This window comes from Canis lupus, chromosome 13 (assembly GCF_048164855.1).
Source record: "Canis lupus baileyi chromosome 13, mCanLup2.hap1, whole genome shotgun sequence".
Lineage (NCBI taxonomy): Eukaryota > Metazoa > Chordata > Mammalia > Carnivora > Canidae > Canis > Canis lupus.
This window is the reverse complement of record NC_132850.1, coordinates 13,755,638-13,780,048: the sequence shown is the minus strand read 5'-3', so window position 1 is coordinate 13,780,048 and position 24,411 is coordinate 13,755,638. Positions and strand designations below refer to the sequence as shown.

The following is a 24,411-nucleotide window of genomic DNA, read 5'->3' as shown; positions in this document are numbered from 1 at the left end:
TATCATTTTTCTTGATCAAATATAGTTAAATTCATCCTCATGCAATTATAATGATGACTAAAATAGTCAATAGTGATGAAATGGTATCCTATAAAAACTGAAGAATTTTTAGGCAAGATAATTTGGCAAGAAAAGTTTTAAGAATTTCTAATTAAGTAAAATAATCACTAGTGAAAATTCACTATCATAAGAGATTCTTTTTTTTTTTAGATTATTTATTTATTTATTCATGAGAAAGAGAGGTAGAGACACAGGCAGAGGGAGAAGCAGGCTCCATACAAGGAGCCTGATGTGAGACTCGATCCTGGGTCTCCAGGATCACACCCCAGGCTGAAGGCGGCGCTAAACCGCTGAGCCACCCGGGCCGTCCTCATAAGAGATTCTATTAGAAATTCCCATATGTATTTCAATAGTTGATGAGACCCCAAAACACAACCATCCAATTGCTAGACAGGAAAAATAAAAGGTAGTTAAAAGAACAAGGACATTCAAAGTACAGAAATGAGATGGAAAAGAAAGTAATAAATGTACAAAGAATAATGGAATTTAAAAAAATCACTACTTAGAAAACAGTAATAAATTGTTTCAAGCAAGAATCATCAATGTGTGTATGCTAAAGGGGTCAAAGTGAAGGAGTAACGGGATATAATAGTCTCAAAGTATCTCCTTATTAATTACAAAGGGAAGAAATAGCATTTTTACGATGGAGAAGCCTAGCAGACCCCATCTTAATTAAGTGAGCAAATGAATATCACCAGTAACAAAGCAGTATCACATACTCCTGACATGTTGCACTGAGAGTAAACATCACATTTGTTATATTCTGGAGGGGAGAGGGGGTGGAAATGAATCATCTAAATCTAATCATGAGGGGAAAAAAAATTAAACCCAAATTGAGGGACATTCTACCAAATAACTGGCCTGTACTCTTCAAAATTATTAATGTTAAACACAAAGAAAGTTTAAGGAACTGAGCATTCTAAGGAAAACTGAAGAGACACGGTAACCGAAGACCATGCATTATGTGGAATTTCTTTTACTATAAAGATATTATGAGGACAAGCAGCAAAGTTAAGAGTTAGGTCTATAGATTAGTTATTATTATTACATCATTGTCAATTTCCTGCTTTTCATAATTATATCACATAATATCTACATTAGTCTCTGGCTGCCATAAAAAAATACCATATAGACTGGGGGGCATATACACCAGACATTTATTTCTCACAGTTCTGGAGGCTGGAAGTCTGAAATCCAGTGCAGGCAGGTTGTGGGGAGGGGTCTAGTTCTGGTTTGAAGATGGCTACCTTCTGCTTGTGTCCTCACAAGGCAGAGACAGAAAGCAAGATCTCTGGTTTCTCTTCTCTTAAGGGCACTGATCCTATCATGAGGGCCCCACCCTCTAATCTTATCTAAACCTAATTACCTTCCAAAGGCCCCATTTCCAAATACTACCACATTTTATGTTAGAGCTTCAACATAAGGATTTTGGAGGGACACAATTCTGTCCAATAGCAATGTCCTTGTCAAAAAAAAAAAAAAAAGTTTATACACAAACATACATACAGAGTTGGAGGTGGGGGAGGAGATAGAGAAAGAGGGAACAGCAAATAAACAGTTCTGCTCGTAAATGTATAATAATCATCAAGAGAAATCAGACACTTCCGTTCATCCCAAAAACATCTTCCAAAGAAACATCTATATTGAAGTTATTTTCGATTTTCTTGTTCTTAAAGCTTATTTCCCGCGTCCATAAATTTCTTCCAAGCAGGGAAACAGCGTATAACATCTGTTCCTAATTTCATATAATTTGCTATTGTGTTATAAAAGACTTATTGATTACCACATCTATCTCCCTGCTAATGCTAAAAAAGCAAAATAAATGAGCACAAATTCTGCATGTTCTCAGAGAAGAATGTTTCATTTCCCCATTAAAAGAGAGAGAGAGATTACAGATTACAGTTTAGAAACAAAAAGAGATGGAGCCCACTACATGTTATGATTGTATTTTTTTTCACTCTCTCATTTTTCTTCTTCTATGCCTTTCCCAGTGTGTAGTGAATTAACTTAAAGGCTGCTGGGGAATACTTGCCAAACTAACCAATGACTATAGATATTAACACTCAAATATCCCTAACGTCAAACAATACTATTTAATCTTCATAAAAGTCATCTCCAGATTGAACTGAAAAAATAACTAATCATTAGAGCCAGGGACTATGATAAAAAGAAAGATTTCTGTAAACTAAACTTAAAGGACACTATTTTTTCAGAAATATAAGTATTAAAAAAAAAAGAAATATAAGTATTAACTGCTGATATTAAGACCTATGTGCTAGGGTATTTTACATGGCCATATTTACCATATCATCTTCATTCTGCAATATACTATCAAAATAGTTAAAATGATTTAAGAATGCTCAACTTAGGGCAGCCCGGGTGGCTGAGCGGTTTAGTGCTGCCTTCAGCCCAGGGTGTGACCCTGGAGACCCAGGATCGAGTCCCACGTCGGGCTCCTGCAAGGAGCCTGCTTCTCCCTCTGCCTGTGCCTCTGCCTCACTCTGTCTCTCTCTGTGTCTCTCATGAATAAATAAATGAAATCTTAAAAAAAAAGAATGCTCAATTTATGAATAAGTGACAAAGAAAGTACTCAAATACATGTGTAAATGTATGTCCAAAACCTGTAACCTTAAACTCTTTTTATTATGGTGTTTCCCAAAGCCTATTCCACAAACTAAGGAGTATGGTTCCATCGTCAAAGAAATTTAGAAATCATTGAGCAAAACAAAATCAAGTTGTTTTCTTCACGAGAAGGTATCAGTCTTTAATATGCTACTATGTATTTTGAATCTCAAAGAGGGAGATTAGTTTATGGCTACATAGAAATTTTATTATTTTTAGAGAGTACTTATATGGGTATCCCATGAGTCTTAAAAAGTAGCTCTATGCCTTATTTACCAATAATATAGCAAAGAATCTATTTTGGTTCATTAATGCCAAGTGAAAGCCTTGATTGTAGCCAAGGCAACTAAAGCAATGAAGAGAGACAACTTTTAACTTACCATTGTGCATCCTGGACCATCCATCTCTTTCACAGTCTCTGCCAGAAGATCCAAATAAAGCATCAGCCCTGGGACTTGGGGGGTCGACCTAGAAGATGAAGGATTTAAAGAACTTAAATTTTCTTTTTAGTCTCATGGTACCAGAAAATCAACTCAAGTACATAGACTGTAGTCATCAGGTTGGCATGACAAGGCCTGTGTGGCTCAGGCACGTTCAGAAGCCAGAGCTTAGTTGAGTATTTTACTGTTCATGTTTAAACAAAATTGAAATTAAACTCCAGAAATTTTTTATTATAAATTTGAAATTTATAATTTCAAATTATAAATGTAGTTGAAATGTCTGTTACCCTATTGCCCAGTTGGTTTTCCATTAAAAAAGCTACAAAAAGGGGAATCTATTTTGCTACATTTTAAAAAGCAAGTTTAGGATTTGCTACTTGAACAGATACTGAATTCTAACAGTGTCTTTACTTGGCTATGTTCAGAGCCCAGCATGCCGAATGCTTTATAGCTCACAGATTATTATAGTCAAGCATGTTTTCTTTTTTTTTTAAGCATGTTTTCTAATGAAAAAGAAAAAAAGTCAGTGTTATAAACTGTAAAAAAAGATACCTCCATTGATCAAAATTAAACATTTTGTACAAAAAAGGACACTATTAAGAAAGTGAAAAGCAAACCATTTAATAAAAATATATATTTGCAAATAATTATCTGACAAGGCACTGATATCCCAAATATATAAAGAAACTCCTACAACTCAGGAAAAAAAAAACTCTCTCAAAAAGTGGGCAAAGAACTTAAGTACACATTTCTCCAACAGATATGCAAATGACAAATAAGCACAAAAATATTCAATATCACTAATCATTAGGGAAATATAATTCAAAATCACGGTGAGAGATACTACACTTCATGATGTGAATGTGCTTATTAATGCCACTAAACTATAAATGGTTAAAATGGTAAATTTTATATTGTGTATATTTTACCACAATTTTTAAAAAATTAAGCTTTAAAATAAGGAGAGTGAAAAAAGAAGCCATACAATGAGAAAATATTTACAAATCATACCTGATAAAGATTTAGAATCCTAAATATAGAAAGAAAACTTACAAGTAAATATCAGACAAAGAAAATCCAATTAAAAATAGACAAAGAACTTGAATGAACATTACTCCAAAGAAAATATACAAATGGCTAAAGGGCACATAAAACGATGCTCAACATCATTACTTTTAAGGAAAATGTGAATTAAAACCATAATAGGAAAAAAAAAAGCCATAATGAGAGACCACTCCACACCCCTTGGAGGTCTATAATAAAAAGAAAACAAAGCAAAATAGTATTAGCAAGAATGTAGATAAAGTAAAGCCCTCATACATTGCTGAAGAGAATGCAAAATGGTACAGCCTCTGTGGAAAACAGTTTGATAATTCCTCAAAAGTTAAACACAGACATACCCAGCAATTCCACTCTTAGGTATTAGGCAGTTAGGCATTAAAACAGGTACTCAAATGGAAACTTGTGTTTGAATGTTCATAGCAGCACTAGTCACACACCAGAAGGTGAACACAGCTCAATGTCCATCAACAGATGAACACATGAACAAACTGTGGTACATATCCATACCAGGGGCTGAAGAAAGGGAGAAATGCTGAATGAATGCTTAATGAATACAGGGTTTCAGGATGATGAAAAAGTTCTGGAACTAGACAGTTGTGACAGTTGCACAATATATACTTACTGCCATTGAATTATATACTTTGAAATGGTTGAAGTGTTGCATTTTATGAGTATTTTACTGCAATAGAAAAAAAAGATCCTATTCTGTATGAACGAAAAAGAAAATAATTCTGTTTAACTTTTCTGGGATGATAGTGCCAGTTTGCTTGGGAGCATGCTGGTTGGTTTCTTGAAACTGCTCTTTACTACCTTAAGACTTTTTCACATGATGCATGTAAAACTAGAATGTCTTTCCTAAAAGTACTAACTTTTGGGACACCTGGGTGGCTCAATGGTTGAACATCTGCCCTTGGCTGAGGTCATGATCCCGGGTTGGGGACTGAGTCCCAAGAAAGGCTCTCTGTGAGGAGGCCGCTTCTCTGTCTGCCTTTGTCTCTGCCTTTCTCTGTGTCTCTCAAAAATAAACAAAATATTTTTTAAAAAATAAAAGTATTATTAACTTTTTACATATGCATATATAAAATTATTTTTCTTGAGAGAGCATGTGTGCCGCCAAGGGGGAGGGGAGGTGGGGGAGAGAGAATCTTAAAGAGACTCCATGTCCAGCATGAAGCCTGATGTAGGGCTCCATCTCACAACCTTGAGATCATGACCTGAGTTGAAATCAAGAGTTGGACACTTAACAGGTGCCTGTGAAATTAAAATTTTGTTTATCAAGTACTTTTGAAATTGTGAATGGCTACAGGGGAAGAAATGATATCTCTATGCAAATACAATTGGAAAAATTCAGTTTCCTATACCATAATATAAGCATATATAATATAACTGGAGGCTTAGACATATGCATTTTTTCTGTTCATTGGAAAGCTGTAAAGGAAATCTCTTCAGTGAAAACATTAAGGTCTACACCCAGCAGTATTAGAATTAATTCCACTTTGAACACCTGTGTGAAAAACAGTAATTTAATGAGCATTTGAAGAGAAGTTATTTCCTTCCACAATTTTTTTGTGTGTGTGGCTAACTCCCACAGACTATTACTGGTTATTCTGCACATAGGCATTTTAATTAAAATGCTACTATTCCTTCAGATTAAAATTTAATATATCCTTTCTTTTCAACTTAGTTTACAACTATGACCAGTTATAAATTGAAAGGTTTCTGAAACTGCCATCAAACATCAAACAGTAAATCTTATCTGGCTATTATTCCAACAACAAAAAAATGTGGCCAGTACCCATAAATAAATTCTATAGAAATAAAACAAATATAATCACAATAATCTCAATAAAACATTATCATTGAAAAGTACCTATTATAAGTTTTCTTTTTATAATAAAAAATTTTGTTACTTAAGGCTAAAGAATAAAGGATTCATAGTCAAAATATAAAACTGGAATAAAATGTTGCTTAAATGTAATTACATTTAAAATTAAAAAATATCACACAAAAAATCTGAATTTTCAGATGGTATATTTTCAAAAACCCATCAGTCTATCCAAGAAGTGGGATGCCTGGGTGGCTCAGTGGTTGAGCCACTGCCTTCGGCTCAGGTCATGATCCTGGGGTCCTGGGATCAAGTCCCGCATCAGGCTTCCCACAGGAAGTCTGCTTCTCCCTCTGCCTATGCCTCTGCTTCTCTCATGAATAAATAAATAAAATCTTAAAAAAAAAACTGAACTATCTAAGGAGCATCTTTACACGTTTACATTTATATTTACATATTAGAATTTAGAAAAATGAATTAGACATTAAAGTCAGAAATACAAGATCTATAAAGAACTTATTAAACTCAACACCAAAGAAACAAACAATCCAATCATGAAATGGGCAAAAGACATGAACAGAAATCTCACAGCATGCATATGAGAAAATGCTCTGCATCACTTGCCATCAGGGAAATACAAATCAAAACCACAATGAGATCCCACCTCACACCAGTGAGAATGGGGAACATTAGCAAGGCAGGAAACAACAAATGTTGGAGAGGATGCGGAGAAAAGGGAACCCTCTTACACTGTTGGTGGGAATGTGAACTGGTGCAGCCACTCTGGGAAACTGTGTGGAGGTTCCTTAAAGAGTTAAAAATAGACCTGCCCTACGACCCAGCAATTGCACTGTTGGGGATTTACCCCAAAGATACAGATGCAGTGAAATGCCGGGACACCTGCACCCCGATGTTTCTAGCAGCAATGTCCACAATAGCCACACTGTGGAAGGAGCCTCGGTGTCCATCGAAAGATGAATGGATAAAGAAGATGTGGTCTATGTATACAATGAAATATTCCTCAGCCATTAGAAACGACAAATACCCACCATTTGCTTCGATGTGGATGGAACTGGAGGGTATTATGCTGAGTGAAGTAAGTCAGTTGGAGAAGGACAAACATTATATGGTCTCATTCATTTGGGGAATATAAATAGTAGTGAAAGGGAATAGAAGGGAAGGGAGAAGAAATGTGTGGGAAATATCAGAAAGGGAGACAGAACGTAAAGACTGCTAACTCTGAGAAACGAACTAGGGGTGGTAGAAGGGAAGGAGGGCGGGGGGTGGGAGTGAATGGGTGACGGGCACTGGGGGTTATTCTGTATGTTAGTAAACTGAACACCAATAAAAAATAAATCTAAAAAAAATAAAAAATAAATAAATTCAAGCAAAGAAAAAAAAAGTCAGAAATAACTTTATAAAAAAAAAGAAATAACTTTATAGATAAACTCAAAAGTTGTTTTACTTCTGTAAGCACTTAAATATTAACACTTATTATTATAGGTATTTATAAGTAATTTTTTATTAATTTGCCAGCTTTTGTTAAAGAAATGCTTCTAAGATAAAAATTCTTTACAAAAATTTAAGAAACTATGAGCATTTCTAAGTCCTTTATTAAAAATCCTGAAATATTATAGACCCTTAAAATTAGCCAAAGTCTACCTATCACATGAACACAAGCTCTAAGCTTAAACCATTTCAAAAGCAGTCTTCTGTTTGGGAATATTAGAACTATGCTACCCTAAGTTAACTCTCTTCACTTTTAAAGGCCTTCCCATCCCCATCAAATAATGATTTGCTTCAAAGATCCATTATATAAGGTTTACCCAAGGGATATAATATCAAAGGAAACTTAACTTTCCATTTTAATTTTTTAAAAGGCTAGAAAAAGGGAGTCTTCCTTTTTATAAAGAAAGTTGGTCTTCTTTTAAAACCCTACTCTGCCATTTTAGTACTAATGTTAATTATATCTAAGTTCAATTTGTAGAGTTATTACACTGTCCAGTGTATACGAAGAAAGGAAATGGGTACTTAAAGGATTTAACATGGCAGTCATAAAGGAACTTGATCTCTGTCAGGTTTAAAGACTGACAAAAGAATGTTCTTTTACTCTAAGTTAATTTTCCAGTTTAGATTGCTGGGCTAACAGTTCAAGAAAGAATATTATTAATAAAAGCCAGAAGTTGAAAGAAGTTTCAGAATAATATTTTAGTGAAAGAACAGATTAGATCGGTTTGAAATGGATATGTTTAAAAGAACACATACATGTCTAATCACAAATGGAGGTTTATCTGTTTCTTTTTTGAATTCATAGGGTCCCAGATTTAAATGGGCCAGCCGCCGCCTGGTGTCTTCAGATAGCTCACACATGCGTCTTTTTGTGTAGGGAGATGGAGAGTGTGATTTTGAAGAAATTGTAGGCTGTTCGTAGTTTTTTGCATTTATGCAATATTTATTTCTCTCAGGTGACTTGGATTTTTTCTTTTGTGATCTCGATGTTCTGCTTTGCAGTCTGCCGTGTGATTTTTCAACTGGAGCCGTATGGTAAATAAATTTATCCTAAACATAAAAAATAAAAATTAACTTGGGCAGAAGATATATGTAGAGATATATATAGATCTATCTATAAATTACAAGTAGAAAAAACTTTAAAAATTAATCTAAGGCACATATAATCTATGAAAGCCAACTAGATTAGTCTTTTCTATCTATGCTAGACAAAGATTACTCTTTTCTATCTATGCTAGATAAAGATTACTCTTTGTCTAGTAGTTAATCAAGTATATGGTATTCTTAAGTCTAACAAGTACTTCTGAAAATAAAAGCCGAATATTAAATCATATGAAAAATCTAAGAACCAAGGTCAGAAAAAATTAGTTTTCAGCGTACTAAATAATTAATGTAAACATTGGTTTATCATTTGTAATTAAGTATCCAAGTAATTGGCTATATAATTTAAGAAGGCTCTCTCTTTTGTTTTTAGAGAGAGTGAAGAGATTGGGGAGGGCAGAGGAAGACAGACAGGAACTTAAGCAGACTTTACACAGAGCTCAACATGGGGTTCAATCCCAAGACCCAGAGATCACGACCTGAGCTGAAATCAGGAGTTGGAGCTTAACCAACTGAGCCACCCATGTGACCCAAGCTCTCTTTAGTAATGTTACAAATACACATGGCTAAATAGTTGCTTATGAAATCTTTATGGAGAAAATGATTAAAATAAGTTTAATTTATGCTGCTGTGATTACATGCACATGTACACTGTGAACATCTGAAAAACAGCTTTATACACATTTTCATGAAATGTATTATTTGGATTATACAAAGTGATTAGAATTTAAGATCTCCTCCAAACTAAAACTTTATTATTCTGTGACCAATAGTCATATCATCTTAATTCTGATTCCATATTTTTATAAAAGTAAAAAGACATAAAAGACACATATAGATTTTAATGACTAGTACTCTACTAGTATAATTGATTAGCAGTCTAAAATTTAAAAAAACAAATGTTACATTTATAAACATTTTTATATTATTAGGGTAACATTTAGTCTCTGCCTTATAAGTACCTTAAAATTTAGATTACAATTACTCTTGACTCATTATCTAAAATTATAAGGTTTCAGTATTAAAGAAAATGGGCAGTTGAGAATCTTTGTATTCCTAACTTTAATCAATTAAAAACTACCAATCCTACTTCCCTGTTCGCCCAACCTCTCCTTCCCTCACTAAGGATATCTATTCTAAGTAAATAAAACATAAACGTGATATAGAAGGTAAAAGTCAAATATTTTTTGGAAGTAGATAAACAGGAAAAAATAATATTTTCCAATTGGAAAAATAAGTCCATGAAATCATACAAACCTGCAGCATCAGATTATTTCCTCATTTTTCCTCTACAGCTGCGGATGTGTTCCCAGCCCTTCTCCCACCTTGTTCAATGACTTCAACCAGTAATTCAGAATTTTTCTACCTTATCACACTTCATCCAACTCTATGACACCACACTGATGCACAGAAGCAGGAATGTTAGCTCACCTTTGAGGTTGAATACATGTTCAAAGCAGTGAAACTTTCCAGAATCTTAGACTCAGCTTTAATTACCTTTTTCTACCTCATCTTAGATTTCATCATTATGCAGATCTATTGTTTTTTTTTTTTTTTTTATGCAGATCTATTGTATCTCAACTCTGAAAATCCCTTGCTGACCAAAACTATTTTTCCTCATTCTACTTCTTTTATTCTCACTCCATCTGCTACTTACCTTCCTCACCTTCTCAGTCTCTGGAGCTCTTTTGCTCAGACATTCATACATTTTTAGTATCTCTTACCTCCAGACCCAGATGAACCCCATTATTGTCCATTTCAGCAATGCTGTAAAGTTCCTCCTCACTGATCTCTGATTATACCAAACCTAAAATAACTAACTTCATCTTCTTCATTGGAGTTTTTGAATGTTGAATACTACTAGAGTAAGTTATAAACTGTGGTATGTCAACTACAGATACATGCTAACTCTACTCAATCCTTAATGCAGCCTGATACTGCCCAGTAAAACTTAAAATAGTGGCTGTTACATGCTGTTAACATAGCATGTGACACAGACTTGAAAAGTCTTTTACTCCTTTTTGAAAATCTTCCTGACTCCATGTGAATGAGTCAAAATTAGCCTACTAGATGATGACAGTCTTGTGGCCACTGCTGCAGCTAAAATCAAACCAATTACCAGAAATATAAAGTCCCTTCCAAACCAAAAATTCAGCCAACTGCCAGACATGAGTGAAGCCATACTAGATCATTCAGCCCTGGCCTCACCAGTTCAAACCAAAAGAAACCCCCAACCAATCCATAGAACTGTGAGAAATGTTTTATTTTAAGCCACTAAGTTAGTGTTGCTTTTTACACAGCAAAAACTACCCGATAGAGCATACAAAAGAATAAAACTACTACTGATACTTAACTAATCTACCTTTACTAGATTAAAAGTAGAAAACTAGTTTTCTTTCAGAAAATCACATTAATATGCTCAATTTTTTCAATCTATCCAATTGGTAACAAAACATCAATTTGAAAATTGTGTGTCAAAAGGAATAAAGATCATTATAAGTAATTGTGAACTTAAATAATTTTATAGTTTCTCTCATTCATTCCTCTTTTAAATATCAAAATGGTTTGTCTTATTCTTATGTTTGAATCTGAAAATGCTGCTTTACAGCCATTAAAATTTTAATTGTAACTAATACTATTAAAAAAGCAGATGTATCACATTCTCAAATAAGGTCAAATAAGATGAAAATTCTGTCTGTTGACATTTAAAATTTTAATGTGTAAGTGTATACTCTGTTGTGCCAGATAATGTTTTCTATCTTGTTTTAAGTACTGTCTTCTCTCCTAATTATCTTAAAAAAAAGAAAGCTTAGTTAATAGCTGTCAAATTCATTAATTATATGCTATGTGCCAGACACATTACCTATTCTCCAATTTCATCCTTAAAGCAGAATTATGAGGAACTTGAACCCAGATCTGATTCTGAAGTATTTTTTCTTAAACACTGACGCCAAAACCTATCCTATTTTCTTACATCTGTTTAATAAAGAACAAATGACAAACACTGAAATAGCAAGTTAAAAAAAAAAAAAAAGAAATGAGCCTTCTCAAAAGTTTATAGGGGAAAATGTTAGTTTAAGTCCAATGACAATGGGGGGGGGGTAATTTAACATTTAGAAAGGACTCTTCCACTGAGCTATATACTTAAGAGTACTTTTCTGTGCATATGCCATACTTCATACAAAAAAAAAAAAAAAAAAAAGACTTTTCTACCCAATCACCAGAAGAGCATACCCCAATGAGGAGAGAAAAATATTGTCTGAGTCCACGTAAAATATTTTTAACAATTTATAAATATGTACAGTGCATGTCTCAAAACAAGTCAGTAATACCTTTGCATTTGGCAAGGACAGGCTGTTAGATCTCTCATAGCTGCATTTCAGCTCTCATTTCAAAGATAAATAATTATAGACAAATTGGTATACTATGTATCTTGCTAAACAAAATAAGATATATAAGATATATCTTTTGATAATCTTATATAACCATGCTTTACCTTTCTTAGCTTATGTCACAGTTACCATCCTCAGCAAATTTACTGTGAAACTGAGAATGCAGTAAACTAACTCTTCACTCTTTCCATCATGGGTCCAGTCCTGCCTTGTTTGGGTCCTCTGGGCTTTATATGGATACTGGCTCTTCATCACAGACTAGTCATTGTTACCTGATCATAATGCAACTAGATATAAGTGATGACTAGACATTATTAGATAACTTGTGGACAAGGCAGTAAGATAATCCTGGTGACTCAGTAAAAAGTTAAACCAGAATGAAATATCAGGTCCAGATATCTCAGTTTACTAAAGACAGTTTTTACAAATATTGAAGGTACTTAAGTTGGAGCGTCCAAGGTTCCCTTGGTCTGACAGCATCAGTATGGCCACCAAACTGAGCAAGAGTCATTTAAGGAATTAGAGACACTCAAGAAACCACATTCATTTAACATCAATATTCCCACATGAGAATCTCTGGTCACATTTGCCAGAAGTTATCCTTTGAACTTCCTGCAGTCACCTGTAACTTCTATAAGATTTATAGAAGCCTCCAATCTAGTTCTCCGTGGGTCTTCTTGATCTCAACATCTTTCTGGAGGACAGATTTCTTTGCATTAAAAAAAAAGGCCCATGAAGTCATAAAATAATAATATCATGGCACCATCTATCATGTGTACCAAACTCTTCGCTCTCATTTTTAAGATGCAACCAAACTGCTAAATATCTGATAATTGTTTTGCTTACTAAAGATTGACCTGAAAAAGTGAAAAGAGTTGCAGCCAAAATAAAAGAATAATTCTTGCCCAATGCCCATAAGTATGAACAAATAAGGTAAACTATTAAAAACTTTAAATAAATGATTTCAACCTGAGTGCGGCACTTCCTTGAACTTATCAGACATTCAGTAATCACTGAGGTTGTAGAAAATTCCAGCTTTGGAGCAATTCCCTGAGGGGAAAAAGGGTATTATTAGACATTTTGATTTTTAAAAAAATATAATTACTGTTGATAAAACTATGACCTGAAGTAACAAATATTTGTCAAGATATAGCTGCTTCATTTGTTAGTATGACTTTCTTATTAAAGATAAGACAACACAGTGATGCTAATAAATGTTAGCAAGAAGCAGTTTCATTGCTGATGATACGCTTATAAGTGATTACCTTTATGTAAAAATTAATATATTTTTTAATTTTCAAGTATTTCCCTGTCAAATTATTCTAAGATTTTTAAACTATGATATAAAATTAAGGCGATAAATATATAAAAGCACTTAATGGATTTGAGCTCTTATTAAGACATACTTAACTACATAATCAAGAAATACTTTGGATAGTCTCCTCATTCCTAAGTCCAGTGACAATGGGGCGGGGGGTAATTTTATATTTAGAAAGGACTCTTCCACTGAGCTGTATAAAATTATAAAATTTTAACTTCTAGGTATGCAGTCCTTGAAAACAGAAGAGAGGAAAGTCTCTACCAATTCCTCCAACATTTTTTCCTGTAACATATAGGTTACACTCAGATTTATGAATGAACCTGGCTTCTATTTCTTGCAACATTTCAAACATCAGCTTGAATACTGTTTTGAAGTAAGTGGAGACAAATGGTAAAATTCAAAGGAACAGTCATGAAGTACCTGCCAAAATATTTGGAAGCACACAAACTGTACATTCAATGAAGCATTAAAAGATACTGTGTATGTCCAGTGAGACTTCATTTGAATATAGTAGGAGATGCTTGTCTTTACAAACCCAGCCTTTGACCATTAGAGTTTCACACATTACATTACAGGAAAGGTAAATATGAGTTGCCTAAGAACTAACTAAATGATTATTTTTATGCAAACATAACTTTTATTAATGATGCCCACTATGCCTACTTGTTTGTTATCTATTGCTTCACAACAGATTACTTAGCAGTTTAAAACAAGAGTAAACACCTATCTCACATAGTTTCTATGGGTCAGGAATCTGGCAGAGGCTGAACTGGATGGTTCTGGCTTGAAATCTCTCATGAGATTGCCATTTGGGCTGCTGTCATCTGCAGTTTGCCTGGGGTTGGAGGATCTACTTCCTCAGAAGGCTCATTCACATAAATGTCAGCTGGAGGTCTCAGTTCTTGCCTGGCTTTTATCAAAAAGACTCAGCTCCTCATGCTATAAATCTCTCCATAAGACTGCTTGAGTGTCCTCATGCCATGGCAGCTAGTTCTCCCAAAACAAAGCAAGGGGGAAGCCACAACCGTTTTTATAACCTAGTCTCCTAAGCCTAGCACTGTCACACCTATCACATACTATTTAGTTAGAGTCCTGAAGTACAGCCCACACTCAACGAGAAAGGAGTTAAGACTTCCTTTTCAGCTGAGAAATATCAAAAATTTTGTGGACATATCTTAAAACCACCACAGTCCACCCTCTGACCACAAGTTAACTTACACTCCTTTCATGTGTAAACTAAACTCATACCCTACAAAACAAAAATGAAAACAAAAACAAACCCAAACAAAAAACAAAGAAAGAAAAGTCTCATCCTTTTCCAACTTCAGCTTGAAATCCAAGATGTTGGCATCTAAGTCAAATCCTTATTCAGCCTTCTCAGATGTGGTTCTTTATTTTTTTTTTTTAAGATTTATGTGTTTATTCATGAGAGATACAGGGAGAGGCAGAGTCATAGGCAGAGAGAGAAGCAGGCTCCCTGTGGAAAGCCTGATGTGGGACTCAATCCCAGGACCCAGGACCACGCCCCGAGCCGAAGGCAGATGCTCAACCACTGAGCCAACCAGATGTGGTTCTTTAAGGATAGTTCCTAGAATACAGTTTCTCACAGTTAGAAGACTTATGAATCAAAGAGACAAGTTATCTGTCCCATACATTCCCAAAGTACACACATGTAGTAGGCACAGCATAAGCACTCTAGATATTCTTGTTCAAAAAGGGAGGAAATGGGCAGCCCGGGGGGCTCAGCAGCTTGGCCCCACCTTTGGCCCAAGGCGTGATCCTGCAGACTCGGGACGTTGGGTTCCCTGCATGGAACCTGCTTCTCCCTCTGCCTGTGTCTCTGCCTCTCTGTGTCTCTCATGAATAAATAAATAAAATCTTAAAAAAAAAGGGGGGGGTGGGGAGGAATTAAGTCAAAAGGGAATCACTGGCCTATAGAAATTCTAAAACTGTCCAGGAAAATATTAGAAGTTCCTTGATTAGAAGTTTAATCAAGAAATAACTATCCTCTGGGCTCTTGCTTCCAACCTTTGAATTATCATTCCTTTCCAAGGAGAGGCAGGCCGTGTTTAGAGCTGCACAGTGTTCTGAGTGTGAGTCCTGACACCAGAATTTTGGGGGTCCAAAGGCCTTTTCATTTTGTGAGGTCTCTCTGCATTTGAGACCAAGCTGGTGGTATTTCCACCAATGCAATGCTCTTAAAAAACATACTGGTTCTCATGTGAATCTTACTGAAGTTCATTCCATTAGACACAAGCTGCAGCCTTTTCCACACACAGTTTCTGCTGAGACTCCCCTGAAGGATCTTTGAAAAACCAATGTTTATTTTCTGAGGCAATGTCTTAGATCTTTCTGAGATTTTAATGAAGGATTTTATAGTTAACTACCCTTGGTTTTACCATCAGAACACAATTTTCCAAAAGTGCCTGGAATGATTTTTGCTCAGAAGTCATTCCTTAATTGTAGTTTTATTTGCCATTGGGAAAGGCTGGGAATCTTCGGAAACCATAAGTTCCAACTCCTTTTTGCTAAACAGCCTTTCCTTTTGCTCCTCTCTCCCCTCATATTTTGCTCTAAAGCAGCAAGAGAAAACCAAGCAGACCCTCTAACTTTCTATTGGAAAGTCTCAAACATACAATCCATTTCATTGGATATTTCTCTACATCCCACATTACTGCAGGTGACTATATGGCCAAACCTCCTGTTATTACTGAACAAGGAATCCTTTCATCCCTAATTTCCAATAACATTCACCTTATTTTCCTGCAAATACACATCTGACAGTTTCTTCAAGACCTTCCAAGCTTTCACAAACATTCTAGCAAAACCTTTCCAGCTTTTGCCCTCACTATAGAGGTGCTTATTAAGTGTCTTCATGCATGGCAGTTGGCTTAGCCTAAAGTGACTGATACAAGAGTGAAAGCAAGGAGGAAGCCACAATACATTTAATGACTCCAAAGTCTAATACTGTCACTTCACCAGATTTTATCTGAGTTGCTAAGTATAGTGTGGAGAATCAGCTCTGCCTTTGGAAGAGAGAAGTATCAAGCCATTTGTGGACGTATTTTATAATTCACAGCCTGAATTGCAACTCATCACTTTACCCTCCCCCATTTGTGGACGTATTTTATAATTCACAGCCTGAATTGCAACTCATCACTTTACCCTCCCCCATATGTTGCTGGTCACATTGTAAATACTCAATGTTTTAGCCATTATTTTCACTGAGCTTTCAAAACCAAATAAGTATCAGTTGAGATTCTCCAGGGAAAAGAACTAGTAGGATAAATATATTTATTTATTTATTTATTTATTTATTTATTTATTTATTGAAATATATATATATATATATATGGAAAGAGAGAGAGAGAGCACGCACACAAGAGCGCAAGATTTATTTTAAGGATTTGGTTCATGCAATTGTTAGAGTGGCAAGTCCAAAATCCATAGGGCAATCCACAGGCTGGCAATGTAGACAGAAGTTGGCATTGCAGTCTGGAGTGTGAAATTTGTAAGCATGATAGCAGGCTGAAAAATGAGGCAGTATTTCTACATTACAGTTTTGAAGCAGAATTCCTTATTGTTCAGGAAACCTCAATTTTTACTCTACAGGCCTTCAACTAATTGGATGAGTTCAACCTACTTTGTCAATGGTAATCTCCTATACTTCAACTGAACTGTTTATAAATATTAATTACATCTACAAAATACTATCGCAGTAACATCTAGACTAGCGTTTGACCAAACAACTAGGCACCATAACCTAACCAAGTTGACACGTAAAATTAATCATCACTCCATCTCAAATGTCAGTTCCTCTATGAAGTCTAGAAGATGTAGTTTGTTCATTTAATTCCATCAAGTGGCATTTAAGTACCTACTCCATGCAAAGTACTGTGCTAAGAGTTAAATTCAAAGATGAGAAAGCCACATATTGTTTCTATAGAGTTCATAGTCTAAAGGGGATATTATCATCAGCACTGTCATGATCTCCCCAGCCATCAGCATATAATGCACATTTACTGAGTGTTCTCTCTGCCAGGTACTGCTATAACCATCTACAAGGCTTCATTAATCCACCCAGTAGCCCTGTGAGATCTTCATATTATAGTGCTTTGTTCAAGTTTAGTCAGGTAGCCTATGAGAGTGCCAGGTGTGACTGAATTTTTGCCAAAGCAATGGGTTCAGAAGAACAGCCCAAGACTCGGCCAGATGTTACAAGAATTGAGGAAAGGTGCATTGTCATCTGCCAGAACAACAAACTACTAATGGGAGTGTTTTTTCCACTCACATTTAAATACAACAATTGATATGATTGGATTTATATCTGCTGTTTTGCTGTTCAGTTTATAGAGGTACCATGTCTTTTGATTCTTCCATTCTTTCTAGGGCTCTCACCTGTGTATATATAGCTTTGTGGTCATCCAGTTAAACTATAAGGGTTCCACTCTGTTGATTACCTGTATATGGCTTGGAAAATATATTCAAAGATACAGTCTGGTCCGCAGTTTCCATGGAGTTTCACTTTTTGCTGGGCTTTCACAGTATCTTGTTGCTCGGCACTGTTTCAGAGTCAGCCAGGAATGGGTAGAGAGCTCATCTCTGCCCTTTTATTGCTCCCTTACTTAAGTGAACTTTTTGGCAAATGGGCTGCTCACTCTAATTGGAACTGCCATCGGCCTAAAAAAGCTGTGGGGTTTCTTTATCCACTTACATCTGAATCCATCACATTTAGTTGGTGAAGACCTAATAATACCTGTCCTTATGATTCTGACACCAATTCCAGTGTGTGGGTTTTCCAAACCAACCAAAGCAATTCTCGTGATATTTAACTCAGTTCTGACACTATCTACCTAGTAATAGCATCAGATCCCACAGCTGCTAAAGATCAGTCCCACAAGACTGTGCCCAGCCCTCTTCAGATGCAATCACAAGTCTGGGTTGTCATCTGTGTTTCTGACCAATCAGGTATAATTTGGAGGTCCCTATGATCTCCTCCCCTGGTTCAATTAGGCTCACAGAACTCAGGAAAATAGTTGACTGTTTACTGATTTATTATAAAAGAATATGATAAAGGATACAGATGAACATCCAGAGGAAGAGATTCACGGAGCAGAGTATGTGGGAAGAGACATAGAGCAATGCCATCCCCAGGGACATCACTCTCCCAGGAGCTGCCCCCAAGAGTCCACCAACCTAAGGGCCTCTAAATACAGGCCCTTTGGGTTTTAATGGAGGTTTAATTACATAGGCACAACTGATTAAATCACTGGCCGTTGATATTTTAAAGCAATCTCCAGACTTCCCCTATCCTCCCCAGATGTCCAGGGACTGAAAGTTCCAACCATCTAATCACAGAGTTGTTCCCTCTGGCAACCAGTCCTCATCCTTAGGTTATGTAGTGGGGGTTTCAAAAAGTCACTTCATTAACATAACAAGAGATGGATTTATTGCTCCCCATCACGTAGAAAATTCCAAGGATTTTGGGAGCTCTGTGCCAGAACAAGGATAAAGACCAAATATATACTTCTTTCTTTAAATCATAGTATTTCAGTCCTACTCTCCAAAATTGATTCTGACCCCTCTGGTAGCAGAGCTTCTGATTTTTCTGTCCAGCCCCAGGACTGGTGCAGCTACAATTCTCACTGGCCTTGAAGGGTAGGGAAGTTGTCCCAGACTACAAGGTGACCTACTGCCACCATTTTTATCCAAAGTTTTAGCCACTATGTAAGCATAAACACTTTTTTTTTTTAAATTCCAGCTAGTTAACATATTGTGTTATACTAATTTCAGGTATACAGTATAGTAATTCAACACTTCCTTATAATACCCGAAGCTTAATCTGTCTTAACTGTCAGGCAGTTTCTAGTGTCCTGAAACTTGTGATGATTTTGTCCAGTTTTGTACTTGTTTTGTATGGAGGGAGGAATTGCCAACCTCTTCATATCACCATTACCAGAAGTATTTTTGCCTTAGTAATCCAACATCTGAACGTATGAAAAACTAATCCAAAGTAAATGAAGAAGATCCCTATATTAATGGTTCATATCCATACTTTTATGTTTTTACTGCCAATTTGGTATAATATAGCATTTTAAATTACTTTCAAAACACCATAATTTTAAAATCAGTTTTCTTCATTGCAGGCTTCCATGTATTTGCGGAAACACTCTGAAGGTTTTTATAATATAGAAGATGGCTAATGGACACTGATAATATCCCAAAGGGAGTATATTTTCATAGATTTGCTAGTTAGTTAACTTTTACACTTCGAGCAAGCTGAAGTCACTATTTCCCAGAATACAGAATATCATAAACCTAGACCTATAGGGAAAAGTATTTAATTTATCATATTGGCTCATATATCACCCCACTTTCCTTACTCAGACTACTTTAACATTTTATAAAAGTCTTAAAAAAAAATGTCCAAATTATTTCAACCTAGACTTCTTTTGCTTTTTTTCGCCTTTGAAATGGCAGGGTCTTCTCCACTTTCTCTAAGTGGAAGACATTTTCAGGGTTAAGTACATTTTTAAATCACCCATCAAAAGTTGAAGGGAGTGGGGGAAAGGATGGAAGAGTTGGCTTTCACAATGTAGCATTCATTTTTAGGTAAATGAACGTATTTCTCTGACATGAACATACAACAATGAATCTATCCAAACTCCTACTAATGAACATTTAAATTATTTTGTTTTTTTACTATTATGAACAATGCTATCAGTGAACATCCCTAGGAAGACTCTTAGTATACCAGAGAGAATATATCTCCACGATTTTACATAGTACGGCAGCATGTAAGAGCTTCCATTTTTCACATTTCTCATATGGTCAGATTTTATTAAATTTTACCAATCGTATGGCTATAAAAATGAAATCATAAGGTTGTTTTAATTTTGGATTTCCCGGGCAAGCCCCGGTGGCGCAGCAGTTTAGCGCTGCCTGCAGCCGGGGGTGTGATCCTGGAGACCCGGGATCAAGTCCCACGTCGGGCTCCCTGCATGGAGCCTGCTTCTCCCTCTGCCTGTGTCTCTGCCTCTCTTTTGCTCTCTCTGAATAAATAAATAAATAAATCTTTAAAAATAATAATAATAATAATAATTTTGGATTTCCCTATATGCTAATGAGACAGAGAGCACTGTTTCAAATGTTAATTGGTCATTCTTTTGAGAGAAAATAAAGAAAAGAGGAAAGGCAGGAAAGGAGGCAGGAAGCAGAAGGAGAGGAGAAAAACCTGAAGGATATAAAGCAAATTAACGTTTGCTAATTCTGGATGAAAGATGCATGGATTTCATTCAAATTTTGGTATGCTTAAAGTCACACCATAATTTCATAAAACGAATTACATTTTGAACCATGTTAAACTTTGAATTAGTTCTTCACATTTCATATTAAAGACTATGTGGTGGTTTTTGACAATGATCCCACAACACAAATTGATTCAGAAAATAGTAAACACTTACTCGAAGGCCAGAAATCCTCCTCATGGTAACCTGGCGGTTTGAATCATGGTGTCCAGAAATTTGGTTTGGACCCGGGAACATGAAATCTCGTGTATTTTCATCATATGTAGACAGTGTTTCACCCACTACAAGAAAGATATCCTATGATTCAAATTATAACAAAATATTCTATTTAGAAACAAAATCATCAAGTACAATATTTATAGTGCCTGATGCCTTACTGAAATTTCTGCTTCAGGGTCATGTTTATTTTTTTTTCTAAGAAAGGAAAATTAAAAGAAAGTTATGTTAAATGGATTCCTTATTCAGAAATGTAGTACATATTACTTATTCTCCCTCTTTTAGAGAAGGGAAATATTTATGTAAATTGTGTGAGTACCTATGCATAATCATGAAAAAAGTCCTTAAAACATTAAGTTGGCATGACATTTACAAACCTAAAATGTAATTATCATCTCCATAAATTTTTTCTATCTTCCATTATTTTCTAATCACCATTATAAGACATTAGGTTACAGGTTGGTAAAAATGTAGACATTTTCTAGATTTTGTGGTTACTCAAATTAGGTATATATGTAATATTCAAAATCTTTTAGGTTATTAATTTTCAGCAACATACAGCTCTCCATTCTATCTCCATCAAATAATTGATTAAGATAGATTTCTCCTATAATTGCAGAGATAAACAACAAAAAATCAAGCTATCCTCCATATTTTAATTTTAACTTTCCCTGCCCCAAAGATTTGTAATGTTTACTAAACGGGTAAGGTTTTATTCCACTCCCCCATTCCCAGTAATAGTCAACACACAAAAACAAAGACAATTACTTTATCCATAAAAAAATATAGTTTGAGAAAAATCACAGAGTCAACTTTTATGAATGTCACAAAATATGTAAGGAGGATAGCAGGTAATTTTCTACTTTCCATTCCTATTTATTCTATTTTAACACAAATGTTCAAATACTATTTATGTCCATCTTTATGTATTTATTATTTTCATCTATTGACGTCTTACACATAGTGGACCAATACTAGAAACTCAACATTGCTCTTAATTTGGGAAGGGGAAAATATGTATTTTTTAAAAGCATTCTTTGAAATGGGTTTGCACATCAATTACTTTATCAAGCTATAATACAGTACCTGGTGGAACTAGTTGAATCAACTCAAACAATGCTGTATCATCTGAAAGTTTAAAGAAAAATTTCCTTAAGCAAATTGATAATAAAAATTAGTTACTTCATCATAAAAGTATCTAAAAGTCAAAGTAATTGCTGGGTTAAACTACATATACATTTTTTTTTTTGCCATTCACATATATGTTTGTATCTTAATATACTGTATATACTTTTTGGTTGCTGTGTCTCTTAGGGCATTATTAATCAATAGCAGAGATTGTACCTTCAATCTCTCTGGAGTTTGTTTTTGTTTTTTAAAAACTTTATCATTTTAGAGAAGTTTTAGGTTTAATAACAAAATTGATAAGAAAATACAAAGATTTCCCATATATCCTTATCCCCACACATGCATAGCCTCCCCACTATCAACAGCAATCACAAGAATGGCAGTTTTTTTTTTTAACCAAGGATGAACCCCCATAGTCACATCCTAATCAACCGACATCCCTAGTTTACCTTGGGGTTCACTTTTGGTGATGTATGCTCTGTGGATATGGACAAATAAATGTATAATGACATATTCCATCACCATAGTATCATTCATAGTGTTTTCACTTCCCTGATTTTCCTCTATGCTCTTCCTATTCATCTCTCTCCTCCACTTCAATTTGCTTCCATAAGCAACCACTGATCTTTTTACTGTCTCCATAGCTTTGCATTTTCCAGAATGTCATATTAGAATCATACACTATTCAGGTTTTTCACATTGGCTTCTTTCACTTTGTAACATGCATTTAAGTGTCCTTCGGGTTGTTCATGGCCTGATAGCTCATTTCTTGTAACTGCTGAATACTATTCACTGTCTGGATTCATTCACTTTATTTATCCATTCACCTACTATAGGCATATTGGTTGCTTCCAAGTTTTGGTAGTTATAAAGCTGCTATAAACAACCCTGTGCAGGTTTTTATGTGAACATAAGCTTTCCACTTCTTTGGGTAAATATCAAGAAGGGTAATTGCTGGATTATATGTTAAGAATATGTTTAGTTTTGTAATAAACTGCCAGACTGTCTTCTAAATTGCTGTTCCATTATGCATTCCCATTAGCAATATATAAGAAGAGCTCTTGTTGCTCAATATCCTCACCAACATTTGCAGCTGTCAGTGTTTTGGATTTTGGCCCTTCTAGGAGTGTGGTGGCATCTTGTTTTAACTTGAATTTCCCCAAAGACATACTGTGTGGAGAATCTTTTCATATGCTTTTTGCCATCTTTATAAGTTCTTTTGATGAATATCTGTTAAGGTCTTTGGCCCATTTTATTTTATTTTTATTTTTTTTAAAGATTTTATTTATTTATTCATGACAGACACAGAGAGAGAGAGAGAGAGAGAGGCAGAGACACAGGCAGAGGGAGAAGCAGGCTCCATGCAGGGAGCCTGATGTGGGACTGGATCCTGGGTCTCCAGGATCATACCCTGGGCTGAAGGTGGCGCCAAACCACTGAGCCATCGGGGCTGCCCTCTTTGGCCCATTTTAAAAATAATGTTGTTTGTTATTTTATTATTGAATTTAAAAGTACTTTGTATATTTTGGATAAATATCCTTTATCAATATTTTCTAGATATTTTCTCCCAATATGTGGTTTATCTTCTAATTCTCTTGATACTGTCTTTCACAGAGTAGAAAATTTTAATTTAAATGAAGTTCAGTTTAGCATTTATTTCTTTCATGGATGATGTCTTTGCTGTCGCATCTAAAAAGGTATCATTGGGCAGCCTGGGTGGCTCAGCGGTTTAGCATCGCCTTTGGCCCGGTGCATGATCCTGGAGACCCAGGATTGGGATCGAGTCCCAGGTCAGGCTCCCTGCATGGAGCCTGCTTCTCCCTCTGCCTGTGTCTCTGCCTCTCTGTCTCTCTCTCTCTCTCTCTCTATTCTGAGTAAATAAATAAAATCTTAAAAATATACATAAAAATAAAAAGGTATCATTGTACTCAGGGTCATCTATGTTTCTTCTTATTTTATTTCCAGTTTTATGGTTTGGAAATAAAAGTTATGGCACAGTTATGCCTATGATCCATTTTGAGTTAATTTTTTGAAGGGTGTATGGTCTGTATCTAGATTCATTTTTTTTTTTCCACATTTGGATGTCTAAATTTTCTGGCACCATTTTTTGAAAAAACTCTAACTTTGTTCCACTGTATTGCCTTGCTCCTTTGTCGAAGTCAGTTGATTATTTTTATGAGAGTCTATTTCTGGGCTCTCTGTATATCTTTATAAATATAAATTATGTCTTATTTCTTAAGCGGAGCTGTGAGGACAGCTGGGATATCATAAAACTCCTATACTTTTAATATGTTTGAAATATTTTATAATACACTTACAAAAATAAGAATAAAAGATGAAATGCATCTTGTTTCCCCTTCTAGGACTCATGAAAAAGGCACAATCACTTAAACCAATATCTGTATGTCTAATATATGAAGAAATATTT

The 24,411-nt window shown here is 35.2% G+C and overlaps 1 protein-coding gene across 3 annotated transcripts in view; it reads right to left on the bottom strand.

Annotated features, from left to right (window-relative positions):
• The window catches only part of SPATA6 (spermatogenesis associated 6), a 145,931-nt gene that overhangs the window by 64,965 nt on the left and 56,555 nt on the right, over nucleotides 1–24,411 (bottom strand). For all 3 annotated transcript variants that reach the window (XM_072772211.1, XM_072772212.1, XM_072772213.1), the window contains exons 4-8: nucleotides 21,942–21,983; nucleotides 20,796–20,920; nucleotides 12,981–13,061; nucleotides 8,275–8,568; nucleotides 3,063–3,150 (exon numbers count right to left, since the gene is read on the bottom strand). In XM_072772211.1, coding sequence (XP_072628312.1) covers nucleotides 3,063–3,150; nucleotides 8,275–8,568; nucleotides 12,981–13,061; nucleotides 20,796–20,920; nucleotides 21,942–21,983 — 630 coding nt within the window. The remainder of the gene's footprint in view (nucleotides 1–3,062; nucleotides 3,151–8,274; nucleotides 8,569–12,980; nucleotides 13,062–20,795; nucleotides 20,921–21,941; nucleotides 21,984–24,411) is intronic.